Source organism: Anguilla rostrata, chromosome 15, assembly GCF_018555375.3.
Source record: "Anguilla rostrata isolate EN2019 chromosome 15, ASM1855537v3, whole genome shotgun sequence".
In the NCBI taxonomy this organism is placed as follows: domain Eukaryota; kingdom Metazoa; phylum Chordata; class Actinopteri; order Anguilliformes; family Anguillidae; genus Anguilla; species Anguilla rostrata.
Genome location: NC_057947.1, coordinates 502,204 through 518,442, shown reverse-complemented (window position 1 = coordinate 518,442; position 16,239 = coordinate 502,204). Strand labels below are relative to the sequence as shown.

General features: G+C 45.2%; 1 protein-coding gene across 2 annotated transcripts in view; it reads left to right on the top strand.

Annotated features, from left to right (window-relative positions):
* LOC135241163 (zinc finger protein 385B-like) overlaps positions 1-16,239 on the top strand; it is a 115,655-nt gene that overhangs the window by 59,185 nt on the left and 40,231 nt on the right. Inside the window, exon 1 of one of the 2 annotated variants that reach the window (XM_064311322.1) lies at positions 1,863-2,308. The exons of the other annotated variant lie outside the window; for it this stretch is intronic. Coding sequence (XP_064167392.1) covers positions 2,299-2,308 — 10 coding nt within the window. The 5' untranslated portion in view covers positions 1,863-2,298. Of the gene's footprint in view, positions 1-1,862; positions 2,309-16,239 lie in introns of those variants that run through there. 2 annotated transcript variants of the gene reach the window in all.

Here is a 16,239-nt window from a genome sequence, read left to right as displayed (position 1 = left end):
GGGATATAGTTTAATGACATTAGCAGACGGGTATAGTTTAATGACATTAACAGACAAGTACAGTTTACTGGCATTAGCAGATGGGTATGGTTTTAATGACATTAGCAGACCAGTATAATTTAATGACATTAACAGACGGATATAGTTTAATGACATTAGCAGACGGGTATAGTTTCAATGCACTATAGGATATAGTTTAATTTTAGTTTTTGTTTTTACATCACTTTCCACTTCTTCGAAGTGTACTTTTATCCAGTACTAGATTTGTATGTCATATCGTAATGCAGCGGTGTGCATTTGTGACATTTTGAGACTGTTAATCCATCTCCTTGGCAACTATGCTTACCATAGCAGTTTTAAATCCTGGATTACAGACACCTGTCTGTAGTGTTTACATGAACACAATGGACACATTTGTAATGGGCTCCTGAGTGGACAGCTGGGCTGTGTAGCGGTCCTGCCACCCTCCGGTCACCCTCTCAACACCTGGGATAAATAAAGCTGCCTTCCATTAGATTTTTTTTATGGAGTCATCATTGGTCGCCGTGGGAACAGGTTAAGCTCAGTGTTCAGTGGTGTCAGCGTGTGGTATAATGTCCACAATGCCAGAAACAGCCCTATTTATACACATAAGGTGAACAAAGATATGAAAAGTGTTGATGCTTCCATACCCTGCTAGCCTTTCATATGGACGGCAAGCTCAGAACTTCTTTAAACTGTGTTGTTTATTACCAAACAGATCGGTGTAATTTATTCATTGTAAATAAGAATTTGTTTTTAATGACTTGCCTGGTGAAATAAAGGTGAAATAAAAAATAAAATAAATTAAAAAATTCATGATTATGCCTGGGCTGAGAAAAAAGCTATAGCGATATCGTGTGAGTAATGTGGGGGATCTCTGTAACCCCAGTCTTCTGGGCTGTAATTGGAGACAGCTGTGAACCCCTGTCTCTGAAATATGGCATAATGGCGGTGGTGTCCCTGCGATATAAATCAGGGAGCGATAATCAGACAGATCTTTTGATATTATGAGCTGGCTGACTGATGGACAGCCCATTTGTATGGGAGGCAGAATGTCAGCGCATGTTGCAAATAGTCTTTCTCTGAATGTTCTTTGTAAGGACGTGACAGAGCGTGTCGCTTGTGTCGAGAGAATGACCATTACCAGTCAAGTGCTGGAGGCACATTGGGCAACCAGACACCAAGCACAGGCCTGCCAAATAACTGCAGTCTTACATGTACGTGAAGGACAAGCCAGGATACTGTCAGCTGATGAGAAAAAGTCAACTACAAGGTGATTGAGCTGAACTGAGTTTAAGCTCCGTCTCTGGTCTGGACCGGTTGTAGTTTTAAACATACGCACACTTGCTTCTTTTTTCTCCTGCTGTCAATACACACACAGTACACACACACATACACACCCACACGCACACACATATACATGCCCACACACACACACACACACACACACACACACGCTCACACACACACGTTTGCACACACAGACACACACTTTTGGGTGTGTTTGTAGTGATCATATGTCTGTATGTCGCATGTTTTCCAGTGCAGTAATGAAGTTACTGTGGTTTAATTGCATTTCCCCTGAGAGACGTGTTCCCAGACGCAGCACATCAGGAAAACTAGCCTGGTGAGCTGCAGACCATGGAGCTTTCCACCACCACAACTGGATTACGCACATGTTTAATGGGTCTCAAAGACAACATCAGATTACCTTCTCTAGGCACAATGTGGAAAGCACTGCATCAGGTCTCTGCAAACTGTCATCCAAGCTGAGCATTTCTCTTCTCCGCACAGCTGTTTGCTGTTGGGCTGGTGTTAGCGCTGTGGGCTGACTAGCCTGGATAGCCTGCACGGTGTGCTGCCGATCGGCAGTCGCAGCCCTGATGCTGCGTGGTTCCCCCAGCCGCATTCCTCCTGGCTGATTCACAGTCAGGTGTGGCGTGAGTAAAGCATTATTCCACACTGTAGCTCTCAGCTGCGGGGAGAAGACTATCGGCTTAATTCAGCCCCCCCAGAAGCATGTCGGAGTGACCTAGTTTCCCGGGGGCTGGGCTTAGCCCCGCAGGGTTAGCGTACAGCAGCGCAGGTCTCAGTTAGCGTGTGTCTCAGCGCTCTGAGCCGTGAGCTGTGAGCCGTGAGCTGCGAGCCGTGAGCTGCGAGCCGCGTGCTGTGATCCGTGCGCTGCTAGCCGGGCAGACAGCTCCTGCCTTTGTTGGAGATCAGCACAGCAGGCGTCTGACATCTCAGCCCAAACACAGCCCCTTACACTCTTGGAACATGCTTCTGGGTGAGTCTGTTCATGCAGTCTGCCAGCACGTGTTGTATGCAATTCCAAACAGTGTTCAGAGCCTGTGGAAATACTTGGAGACGTGTTTACAGAGTGGCTCTAGTTAACTAAAGGATTGTCCTGATCTGAGAGCAGTAACTATTTACTATCTTTAGTTAAAGATGTGTGCTTTAGTGAGTTTGAAATACCCAGGGGCTGTTCTACACAAGCCTGTGTTCTAATGTTCTGCGCATGCCTGTGTTCCAATGTTCTACGTATGCCGTGTTCTGATGTTCTACACATGCCTGTGTTCTAATGTTCTATGTAAGCCTGTGTTCGAATGTTCTACGTATGCCTGTGTTCTAATGTTCTACACATGCCTGTGTTCTGATGTTCTACACATGCCTGTGTTCCAATGTTCTATGTATGCCTGTGTTCTGATGTTCTACACATGCCTGTGTTCCAATGTTCTACGTATGCCTGTGTTCTGATGTTCTACACATGCCTGTGTTCTAATGTTCTATGCGTGCCTGCATTCTAATGTTATACACATGCCTGTGTTCTAATGTTCTACGCATGCCTGTGTTCTGATGTTCTGCACATGCCTGTGTTCTAATGTTCTATATATGTCTGTGTTATAATGTTCTAATCATGCCTGTTTTCTAATGCTCTAAACATGCCTGTGCTCTAATGTTCTACACATACCTGTGTACTAATGTTCTAATGCTTGTGTTCTATGCATTTGTAAGGACATGGGATCAGTGCTGGCACATATTTAGTATGGTAAATTACTACAATTAAAGGCAGTCATTCTGAAAAGTGCTTATAATATACTGTAGAACGTACTTGTGTTATGATATGAAAGTTGTACGAGGAAAAAACAGACTAAGCTCAATGCAAGCTTTCTAGATCAACAACAGAACTGAGATGATGAATTATGCCATTGGTATGTAATGTTTTTTTTTTTTACATGCAAACAAAGGTGCCAGATTTGATCAGAAATTGCATTAATATATCATACTTTTTTTATTCACACTTGAACAGATATGACTTGAACATAAAAAAACAAATGCTGTTAATAATTCTGTATTATGAAATCATGGTGCAAGGAATGCCGTTAGACTCACTGCAATGCCCAGTTTGTGTTAATACGTTCATTCTGAAGAGCCCTCTCTCTCAGGAGAATCTTTCTGCTCATTCAGTGAAAAATTTTGCACAGTATTGAAAAGCAGAAGCTGAATGCCTACAGAACCCCAGTGTTCCGCCTGTCTGTAGTCCTACAGAACCCCAGTGTTCTGCCTGTCTGTAGTCCTACAGAACCCCAGTTTTCTGCCTGTCTGCAGTCCTACAGGACCCCGGTGTTCTGCCTGTCTGTAGTCCTACAGAACCCCAGTGTTCTGCCTGTCTGTAGTCCTAAAGAACCCCAGTGTTCTGTCTGTCTGTAGTTCTACAGAACCCCAGTGTTCTGCCTGTCTGTAGTCCTACAGGACCCCAGTGTTTCGCCTGTCTGTAGTCCCAGTGTTCTGCCTGTCTGTAGTCCTACAGAACCCCAGTGTCATGCCTGTCTGTAGTCCTACAGAACCCCAGAGCTGTCTGTCTGTAGTCCTACAGAACCCCAGTTTTCTGCCTGTCTGTAGTCCTACGGGACCACAGTGTTTCGCCTGTCTGTAGTCCTATAGAACCCCAGTTTTCTGCCTGTCTGTAGTCCTACAGAACCCCAGTGTTCTGCCATTCTGTAGTCCTACAGAACCCCAGTGTTTTGCCTGTCTGTAGTCCTACAGCACCCCAGTGTTATGCCTGTCTGTAGTCCTACAGAACCCCAGTGTTCTGCCTGTCTGTAGTCTTACAGAACCCCAGTGTGGCCTGTCTGTAGTCCTACAGAACCCCAGTGTTCTGCCTGCTTGTAGTCTTACAGAACCCTAGTGTGGCCTGTCTGTAGTCCCACAGAACTCCAGTGTATAATCAGGTGTCACTGGCACAATTCTTATGGTGTCTGGGCACTAAAAACACCATAACGCTAATTTGAGATTTCTGTGGGACGGCTGGGGTTTGGTCTCTGTGTCACCGTACGGGTGCTGGGACCCAGGCGCAGAGTGGGAAAAAACCACGAAACTCAAAAAGGGGAAAATTAACAAAGACTTTACTAACAGGCAAACAAACAGGGAACAAACAAGGCCACAATGGGCAAAACCACAAACTCAAAAAATATCTAAAAGCAGAAAACAAGGGGGACTCACAAATACAGGCAGGGCAGAACACGGTCAGGGCAGAACACAGGCAGGCAGAACACAAGGGTAATTCAAACAAACACAAACAGGTCACAAACACAGGCAGGTACATACGGTCGGCGCAAACATACGTAGAAACAAACACAGGAACAAAGGAAATACAGAAACTCCAAAAAACACTAGAAAACCAAGACATGGGCAGGAACACATGGGGCAGAGGCTTACGCACAAACAATCTGACATAACCACAAGGAACCAGCACCTGAGTCAAGGGAGGGGGAAACTTAAATAGAACAGACACTGACGAGACACAGGAGGGCACCATGAACAATCAGGCCACAGAGAGGGAAGGGAAAACGAGACAATCAAGAACCAATAATGAGACAATTGAAAACAATCATATAATTAACACAGGGGGAGCAGGACACAAAACAGAAGTGCCGCCATCTGGCGGCCCAACAGGGGAAACGCAGACAAGAACACAGGACCATGACACTCTGTCTGTGTTCCAAAAGATGTCAGTGGTTGATGGACGCGTCTCCTGCTGTGCTACACTGAATCTAAATGCTAATCTGGTCGCTTCGTTCAAGTCACTCTTCATTTTCTTCATTAAAGATTAATATTTAATTTGCTACTTTTATTCAAGCAGGTAATCATTTGCATAATCAAGTTTAATAATTTCAGTGTACATCTCATCAAATATTAAAGCCTACAGGTTGAATGTATTTTATTGTACAAGGAGGGAAGTAATTCATAGTTGAAGAGAGAGCACAAGCAGTGAATGCATCTGTCCATCTTTGTTATACGCCCTAGTCAGTTATGCATTTATTCATGAATGTGGAATATTAATAAGGTCTGTCTGTCTGCAGTCTTATACTTTGTTTTACTTTCCCATTATCAATCCCAGAGCTCCAGATTTCAGACTAAATAATATTTTTATTTGTTTATTGTTTAAAGCAGAGGTGCACAGCACAGCTCAGCTTGGGTGCTGTAGGGCTGGTGCCTGTGCTGGGCTTTGTTATTACCAGGTACCCAGGCTTGGTTATATAAACAGCTGTGTACTCCAGCGCAGGTTACTTCCTTTATCAGACCACAGTTATATGAACAGCTGTATACTCAGGCACTGGTTACTTCCTGTATCAGACCACAGTTATATGAACAGCTGTATACTCAGGCACTGGTTACTTCCTGTATCAGACCACAGTTATATAATCAGCTGTGTACTCCAGCGCTGGTTACTTCCTGTATCAGACCACAGTTATATAAACAGCTGTGTACTCCAGCGCTGGTTACCTCCTGTATCAGACGACAGTTATTTAGGATTCATGTGCTGCCTGCAGCTGTAGCTGTTGGTTGAAGAAAAATAGAACAGCTTGGATCAAGATACAATTGAACAAATTCAAAAATTAAGAATCCTAATCCTAAACCGGATAAGCCCTACTTACTCACGCTTACTTTAAGCCATCCATTTGTTAAATTTAGGAGCAGTATACTTAGTTAAATCAAGGGAATTTCATTATCGAGCTAACTGTCAACCAACAGGTTTTCCGGCTTGGGAAACAACAGGTTATTCTAGTTCCTGTCTGATCCTTGGCTCCAGTGAAATTCAGAGTAGCAGTGTGGCAGGAAGCAGTGGATGAGCGGGATATTGGGGGGGGGGGGGGTTATGGGTAGGAGAGCACACGGGCAGTCTGGCCAGCGAGCGACGTGGTGTCGCCACGCACAGAACGCTTGACTCCCACGTGACCAATGACACGGCTTTGTCTCTAATCCCATTCAGCAGGGCTGAAATAACCTGAAATCAATACGGGCTGACAAATGATCAAGTTCCTCTTCTCCTACCCGCTCAACTATAATTACATGCCCGGCCAAGTTAGGCTCCAGGACAGAGAATGGCTGCTATTGACCTACATTTGCTATATTAAAGAAAGCCACACCAAATTCACCTGCCGGATGGAGGGAGGCAGAGGTGTTGCTCTAAATCCTGAGGCTTTAGCCCTTCAGAAGTTTCTGTTGCATCTGTCCTTCCTGTTGTTCTTCTGCTCATTTTCTCTTTTAGTCTTCAACAAGACAACAACAATGGACGGAGTGTAGCACAGTGGGTAAGGAACTGGGCTTGTAACCGAAAGGTCGCAGGTTCCCGGGTAGGGCACTGCCGTTGTACCCTTGAGCAAGGTACTTAACCGAAATTGCTTCAGTATATGTCCAGCTGTATAAATGGATACAATGTAAAAAATGCTATGTAAAAAAGTTGTGTAAGTCGCTCTGGATAAGAGCATCTGCTAAATGCCTGTAATGTAATAATAATAATGTAATAACTGTCAAGGTCAGTCCTTTATGGTCAGCCAATACTTTGTATATTACACAAATATGGACCTTCCCACTGGCTGCTGCTGGTTATCTATTTGAAAATGTTTGGCCGAAGTTTTTTGATTATGTTGCCCGAAAAGGGGACATTTTGGAAGACTTTCATTAACCAGGTGTGAAAGCAAAAGCCGTATGAAAGATCTGTACCGAACAGAATGGAGGGAGAGTGCAGTGATGGGAGAGCAGGGCTTATGGAATAACATTCAAAGGGTTAGCACTCTATGTAGGTACACACAACTGTCATTTATCATCCCCTCACAGCCTTGATTTCAATGTTTAAAATACTGATTTAAAAATTTTGTAATACTGACAGACTAATGTATAAATGTAGACAAGCTGTTTTAGTATTTAAAACTGGAATGACAGATCCCCATCCTTTACTGTAGGAAGGATTATAGCAATGTTTAACACTTTGATGAATTATGAATTATCATTTTAATGTGACTGTGTATGCTTCACTTTATCGTCCATCAGCCTTGGTTATGTGATATGAGATGTGATGTGATTTGAGGCTTGGCTGCTTTTGCTGTGAACAGTAACGCATATAGTTCCCATAGCCATTCATTCCCATAATGTTAAACAACATCTGGTGAAGTTCTCCGCTGAAGCAATTTCATGCAGGCTGTTATGAGCCCTGACGACATTTAAAACCTGCACCATGGCTAAGAGGCGTGTTTAAGCTAGCGTTTATCTTTCTTTGAAAAGCCAGCGTGTGGCAGACGTCTGAAGAGGCGGCTAGGGCAGCTTCTGTGTTGGTGGAGAGGGACTGTTATTGCACCAGTTAAGACCCACTTCTGCAGGAGAAAGTGCTGTTAAAACATTAACATTTTAAACAGTGTCAGTTTTCCTAGGAGCCTCTGCGTGGCAGGGAACCCTGTTCTTCCCTTTCCTTTGTCTCCATGGAAACTATAGAGTTAGAAAAATCAAAAGAGCTCTAGGTACAATCAGTCTCTGAAAATGATTTGCAGTGGAGGAAAGACATGCTCCAATGCAAATGTGTTAATGGGCAAAGGCCCAAGCTGACAGTTTTAGCAGCAGTCTTATTTGTTTTAAGCTTCCCTTGGGTTTGCACTTATGCTTCACGCCAGGCTTATTTACTCTGTCCCAAGGGACAAGCTTTTGAGTATGAGATAATTAATTCTGTGTTTATTTGCACTGGTCCTGTAATGTGTAATGTTCTGTTTGTGCTATTAACTGGATGTGCTTACATCCTACTGTAAACCAGGAGAAGGCAAGGAGAGCTGTTTTTACTCTGTATTCCTTTTTTCTGCCCACAGTGACAGCTATTCTCATTTTATTTCCGTAACACTGAATGACATGAGGTTTTTGTGACTTTGTGACTTTTTGTCTTGTCGGTTTGTCTTTATTACATCATTTGGTTTCTGGCAGTGCTTCTGTTGTTTTTGAAACGTATGTGACGTCACATTTGTTATCTTTCTCCGGTGGCGTAGTGTGACAGTCCCTCTGTAGATTGGTTGCGCATTGTCCGTAGGCTCGTCGCCTCAGTTCTTTGTTTACCGGGATCAACATTATATATCACTTTCAGATTTTGATAACTTTATTGACAACGTGACAAATTTTCTGGTAAAGACATTCCCCCTGCTGACCCCAGCACTTCCACTAGCCCTTAATGTTGTCAAAACGTTGTTTAGGCTTGGTGAAATGTGTGTTGTGTGTATTTGGCAGAGGTAGGCCTGGGAAACAGATGTGTATCAGCTCCTCAGTGCACTCTCTCTTTGGCTTTCAAACATAACTCCTTCACAGATGTGAAGGAAGTAGATCCTTGATTTATTTGTTTGTTTGTTCTTTTGTTTCCTTTTACTTTTAAATGCAAAGTGTTTTCAAACATGCAATACATGCAGATGTTGTGCATGCGTACTATTTTAACAGGGAGAGCTTGCAGATTTTGTGTGTTTATAGTGTATTTTCTGGGAGAACTTACAGATGGTGTGTGTTTATACTGTAGTATATTTACAGGGAGAGCTTTCAGATGCTGTGTGTTTATGCTGTAGTATATTTACATGGAGAACTTGCAGATGCTGTGTGTTTATGATATATTTACAGGGAGAACTTGCAGATGCTGTGGTTTTATGCTGCAGTATATTTACAGGGAAAACTTGCAGATGCTGTGTGTTTATGCTGTAGTATATTTACAGGGAGAATTCCAGATGCTGTGTGTTTATGGTATATTTACAGGGAGAACTTGCAGATGCTGTGTGTTTATGGTATATTTACAGGGAGAACTTGCAAATGCTGTGTGTTTACAGTATCTTTACAGGGAGATCTTGCAGATGTTGAGAACTGTGGCGAACGTTTTGCTTCAGCTGTATGGAGGAAAAAGGGTGATGCTTTTAATCCGAAGAACACCATCCCAACTGTGAAACATTGGGGTGGCAGCATCATGTTGTGGGGGTGTTTTGCTGGAAAAGCGACATGTGCCCTACAGAAAATAGATGGCATCATGAAAAAGGGTTATCTAGAAATACTGAAGCAACACCTCAAGTCATCAGCTAGAAAGTTAAAACTTGGTCACAACAGGGTCTCCCAGCAGGACAATGATCCTAAGCATACCTCCAAAGTTGTAACAAAATGGCTTAAAGACAACAGAGTGAAAGTATTGGAGTGGCCATTACAAAGCCCTGACCTGAAACCCATAGAAAAATTGTGGACTGAACTGAAAAAGTGTGTCCGTGTAAGGAGGCCCACAAACCTGATTGAGTTACACCAGTTCTGTCAGGAGGAATGGGCACAAATTCTGGCAAAGTATTGTGAGAAGCTTGTGGAAGGCTACCCCAAGCGTTCGATTCAAGTTAAGCATATAAAAGGCAATGCCACCAAACAGTGACAAAGTAAACTTTTGACCCACTGAAAACCTGATATAGTGCATAAAAGCTGAAATAAAGCTGTCTCTTAGCTATTCTTTTGAAATGACCTCTGATGGAAATAAAGTAGATACCCTAATTGACTTAACACAGGAAATGTGTGGTTACATGAATTGTGTCGTGAAAAATTTAGTTTGAATGTCTGTAGCCTTTAGCCTATGTAAACTTTTAGCCTCAACTGTAACTGTACTCAGACCATCCTGTCCAGACAGCCGAGCAGGCTTCGCTTTGGGTTGTCTGGCTGCTCATCGCTGTCTCTCACACCTTCTCAGGTGGGCAGGGGGAGTATGGATTCACCAAACACACATGCCCAAACACACCAACAAATATGCACTAGCACACACACACACACATGCCCAAACACACCAACAAATATGCACTAGCACACACACACCACCATGCCCAAACACACAACAATAGCACTAGACAACACACACATCACACACCACATGCCCAACACATCACAATACACACACACACACATGCCCAACACACCAACAATGCACTAGCACACACACACACACAACATGCCCAAACACACCAACAAATATGCACTAGACACACACACACAACACATGCCCAAACACACCAACAAATATGCACTAGCACACACACACACACACATGCACACACACACAACACACAACAAATATGCACTAGCACACACACACACACACACACATGCCCAAACACACCAACAAATATGCACTAGCACACACAACACACACCAAACACACCAACAAATGCCAACCACCACACAACACACACACACACATGCCCAAACACACCAACAAATATGCACTAGCACACACACACACACACACACACACATGCCCAAACACACCAACAAATATGCACTAGCACACACACACACACACGCCCAAACACACCAACAAATATGCACTAGCACACACACACACACACACATGCCCAAACACACCAACAAATATGCACTAGCACACACACACACACACATGCCCAAACACACCAACAAATATGCACTAGCACACACACACACACATGCCCAAACACACCAACAAATATGCACTAGCACACACACACCACACATGCACATGCACAACACACCAACAAAATGCATGCACACACACACACACACACACACACATGCCAAACACCCTAGCAACAGCACACACACACACACACGCACAAACACACCACAAATGATGCACACACACACCACACCACACACATGCCCAACACACCAACAAACTGCACTAGCACACAACACACACACACATGCCCAAACACACCAACAAATATGCAGTAGCACACACACACACACACACGCCCAAACACACCAACAAATATGCACTAGCACACACACACACACACACACGCCCAAACACACCAACAAATATGCACTAGCACACACATACACATGCCCAAACACACCAACAAACATGCACATGCACACACACACATGCACAAACACACCTACAAACGTGCACATGCACACACACACATGCAAAAACACACCAACAAACATGCACACACACACACACACATGCACAAACACGCCTACGAACATGCACATGCGCACACACACACACGCACAAACACACCTACAAACATGCACGTGCACACACACACACATGCACACACATCTGCAGACACACATACATAAACACACTCTCACACACATACACTCACACACACGGTGCTGAACATTTCATTCCAGTCCCTGCCTTGTACAGATGAGGCATGCCACTTTTACATGCTGTGTGTCTGATTATCCAAACGGAACACTTGCCTAACATGTCAGCTGTTTGCACATGCTGTCCATTCAGAAATACTGACAAAATGGCGGTACGGTTGATGAAGATCAGAACTGAAGCACTGTTGGGGTTACTGTGCCGTGTTAGTGTGGATTTAAGTGCTGATTTTTTGGTACTGATTTTTAAGTGCTGATTTTTAAATACTGATTTTCTCATGGTTTTTCACATGAAATTTGCCCAGAAATCCAAAATAGCTTTCAGTCAGCAGGATTCTCTGTGCTGCTGGGTCATGTTTGCTGCCCAGTGTGTGAGCAGATGATGCTGGGTAATGTTTGCTGCCCAGTGTGTGAGCAGATGCTGTTGGGTCATGTTTGCTGCTCAGTGTGTGAGCAGATGCTGCTGGGTAATGTTTGCTGCCCAGTGTGTGAGCAGATGCTGCTGGGTAATGTTTGCTGCCCAGTGTGTGAGCAGATGCTGCTGGGTCATGTTTGCTGCACAGTGTGTGAGCAGATGCTACTGCGTCATGTTTGCTGGTGCTGCCCAGTGTGTGGACGATGCTGTTGGTATTTTAGTGCTCATGTGTGAGCAGTGCTGTCTGGTCATGTTTTTCTGCTGCCCAGTCATAGTTTGCAGCAGATTCTGTTGGGTCATGTTTGCTGCCCATGTTTGAGCAGATGCTGCTGAGTATGTTTGCTGCCAGTGTGTGAGCAGATGCTGGGTCATGTTTGCTGCCCAGTGTGTGAGCAGATGCTGCTGGGTCATGTTTGCTGCCCAGTGTGTGAGCAGATGCTGCTGGGTAATGTTTGCTGCCCAGTGTGTGAGCAGATGCTGCTGGGTCATATTTGCTGCACAGTGTGTGAGCAGATGCTACTGGGTCATGTTTGCTGGTGCTGCCCAGTGTGTGAGCAGATGCTGTTGGGTCATATTTGCTGCTCAGTGTGTGAGCAGGTGCTGCTGGGTCATGTTTGTTGGTGCTGCCCAGTGTGTGAGCAGATGCTGTAGGGTCATGTTTGCTGCCCAATGTTTGAGCAGATGCTGCTGAGTCATGTTTGCTGCTCAGTGTGTGAGCAGATGCTGCTGGGTCATGTTTGCTGCCCAGTGTGTGAGCAGATGCTGCTGGGTCATGTTTGCTGGTGCTGCCCAGTGTGTGAGCGGATGCTGCTGGGTCATGTTTGCTGCCCAGTGTGTGAGCAGATGCTGCTGGGTCATGTTTGCTGCCCAGTGTGTGAGCAGATGCTGCTGGGTCATGTTTGCGTGCTCCAGTGTGTGAGCGGATTCTGCTGGGTCATGTTTGTTGGTGCTGCCCAGTGTGTGAGCAGATGCTGCTGGGTCATGTCTGCCACCCAGTGTGTGAGCAGATGCTGCTGGGTCATGTTTGCTGCTCAGTGTGTGAGCAGATGCTGCTGGGTCATGTTTGCTGCCCAAAGTGTGAGCAGATGCTGTTGGGTCATGTTTGCTGCCCAAAGTGTGAGCAGATGATGCTGGGTCATGTTTGCTGCTCAGTGTGTGAGCAGATGCTGCTGGGTCATGTCTGCTGGTGCTGCCCAGTGTGTGAGCAGATGCTGCTGGGTCATGTTTGCTGCCCTGTGTGTGAGCAGATGATGCTGGGTAATGTTTGCTGCTCAGTGTGGGAGCAGATGATGCTTGGTCATTTCTGCTACCCAATGTGTGAGCAGATGCTGCTGGGTCATTTCTGCTACCCAATGTGTGAGCAAATGCTTCTGGGTCATTTCTGCTACAACCGCTCAGACCGAATTTTCAACCGCTCAGACCGAACGTTCAACCGCTCGGTCCGAAAAAGCGCGTCAGCTCCCGCCGAACTACAAGTGAAAAGTGAACCGTGTGAAGGACCAGAGGGACATCCGGTTCCACCATGTTGCGCTTCTCAAACTGGAATCGTTTTCACGATTTTTGCAGACGCAAGTTTACAACAAGCATTAATTGACTGTCCCTGTGCAGTCAGGTGATTGTAATGGAAGGGAATGAACCCCTCTTTTCAGATTGTGATTAAGAGATACAGAATGGCCCCATTCTTCTGCCAACCTCGATGCGCCGAACCATGCGTCTGCATTTAAATTGAATTTTGTGTTTTATTAGATTTTCCCAGAACAGCACTTGCATGTGAGCGGGTGCATGTGTGGACATCATAATGACTGTTCCACAGTAAGCACTTTCAGCAGTTCACACTGATGGAATTACCAGCATGCTTGAGGAAGGCAGTCAGTCTCATTAGTGTGGAGCGATGTTGGGCTCAGGCAAGGATGACCCTGTAAGATGGAGAATGGGTTTAAGCCACTAACTCACCAGGACCAACAGATTTCAGTGACTCATGGGTCAACGGTTAAGCATCTTCCCAGTTTTAACATCAAATTGAATCCATGCAAACAGAATGTACACATACATACACATACACATACACACACTCACACACATACGTATGCACACATACATATACAGACACACACACACGTATGCACATGTACATATACACACACATACATACGTCTGGACACATACATATGCACACACACACATATAAGGGGCGACATAGCTCAGGAGGTAAGACCGATTGTCTGGCAGTCGGAGGGTTGCTGGTTCAAACCCCGCCCTGGGCATGTCGAAGTGTCCTTGAGCAAGACACCTAACCCCTAACTGCTCTGGCGAATGAGAGGCATCAATTGTAAAGCGCTTTGGATAAAAGCGCTATATAAATGCAGTCCATTTACCATCCATTTACATATGCACACATACATACAAATTTACACACGTATGCACGCGTACATTCACACACACACACACACGTATGCACGCGTACATACACACACACACACACGTATGCACGCGTACATTCACACACACACACACACACACGTATGCACGCGTACATTCACACACACACACACACACATATGCACGCGTACATTCACACACACACACACACACACGTATGTACGCGTACATTCACACACACACACACACACACACGCACGTATGCATGCGTACATTCACACACACACACACACACACACGTATGCATGCGTACATTCACACACACACACACACGTATGCACGCGTACATACACACACACACACGTATGCACGCGTACATTCACACACACACACACACACACACACCGTATGCACGCGTACATTCACACACACACACACACACACATATGCACGCGTACATTCACACACACACACACACACGTATGTACGCGTACATTCACACACACACACACACACGCACGTATGCATGCGTACATTCACACACACACACACACACACACACGTATGCATGCGTACATTCACACACACACACACACGTATGCACGCGTACATTCACACACACACATATGCACGCGTACATGCACACACACGCACACACACACGTATGCACGCGTACATTCACACACACACACAAACGTATGCACGCGTACATACACACACACGTATGCACGCGTACATGCACACACACACACACACGCGTATGCACGCGTACATTCACACACACACACGTATGAACGCGTACATTCACACACACACACACACGTATGCACGCGTACATTCACACACACTCACACACACACACGTATGCACGCGTACATTCACACACACACACACGTATGCACGTGTACATTCACACACACACACACACACACGTATGCACGCTTACATTCACACACACACACACGTATGCACGCGTACATTCACACACACACACACACACGTATTCATGCATACATTCACACACACACACACACACACGTATGCACGCGTACATTCACACACACACACACACACACACGTATGCACGCGTACATTCACACACACACACACACGTATGCACGCGTACATTCACACACACACACACACACACACGTATGCACGCGTACATGCACACACACGCACACACACACGTATGCACGCGTACATTCACACACACACGTATGCACGCGTACATTCACACACACACACACACACGTATGCATGCGTACATTCACACACACACACACACACACACACACACGTATGCACGCGTACATTCACACACACACACACACACGTATGCACGCATACATGCACACACACGCAACACACTGTTGGCTGCTCCGGTACTGCGGTGTGTTTCGGAGATGCAGTGCCCTGCATTAGTGTGAGTGTTGACCTGAATACCCTGAACACTGTCCTCAGAAGAATGACTAAACAAGACCAGGTTAAAACCTAGTATATGGCTGGACCAAACACATGTGATCCGGCCGACCAATGGTGTAACTTTATAACTGGGCCAACCAATGGTGTAACTTCACTCAGTCAGTCAGTCAGTCAGTCAGTCAGTCACTCAGTCACAGACATTTGTGTTTGTAGGGCTGGCCCCACTGTTGCGGTTCAGCCAAAAAGTTTTGGGTTCACTTAAAGCAAAACCTCTGAGGTTGATTTGGCTGTAGCAAACGCTCTCCTTTCTGTCAGTGAGGGGATTTCTCAGAATGAAACCACTTAAGTTTAATTCTGCTGTTTCTGCTTAAGGCCAGGACTTACATGGTTTTATTTACATGGTTTATGCACACACGCACGTATGCATGCGTACATTCACACACACACACACACACACGTATGCATGCGTACATTCACACACACACACACACGTATGCACGCGTACATTCACACACACACATATGCACGCGTACATGCACACACACGCACACACACACGTATGCACGCGTACATTCACACACACA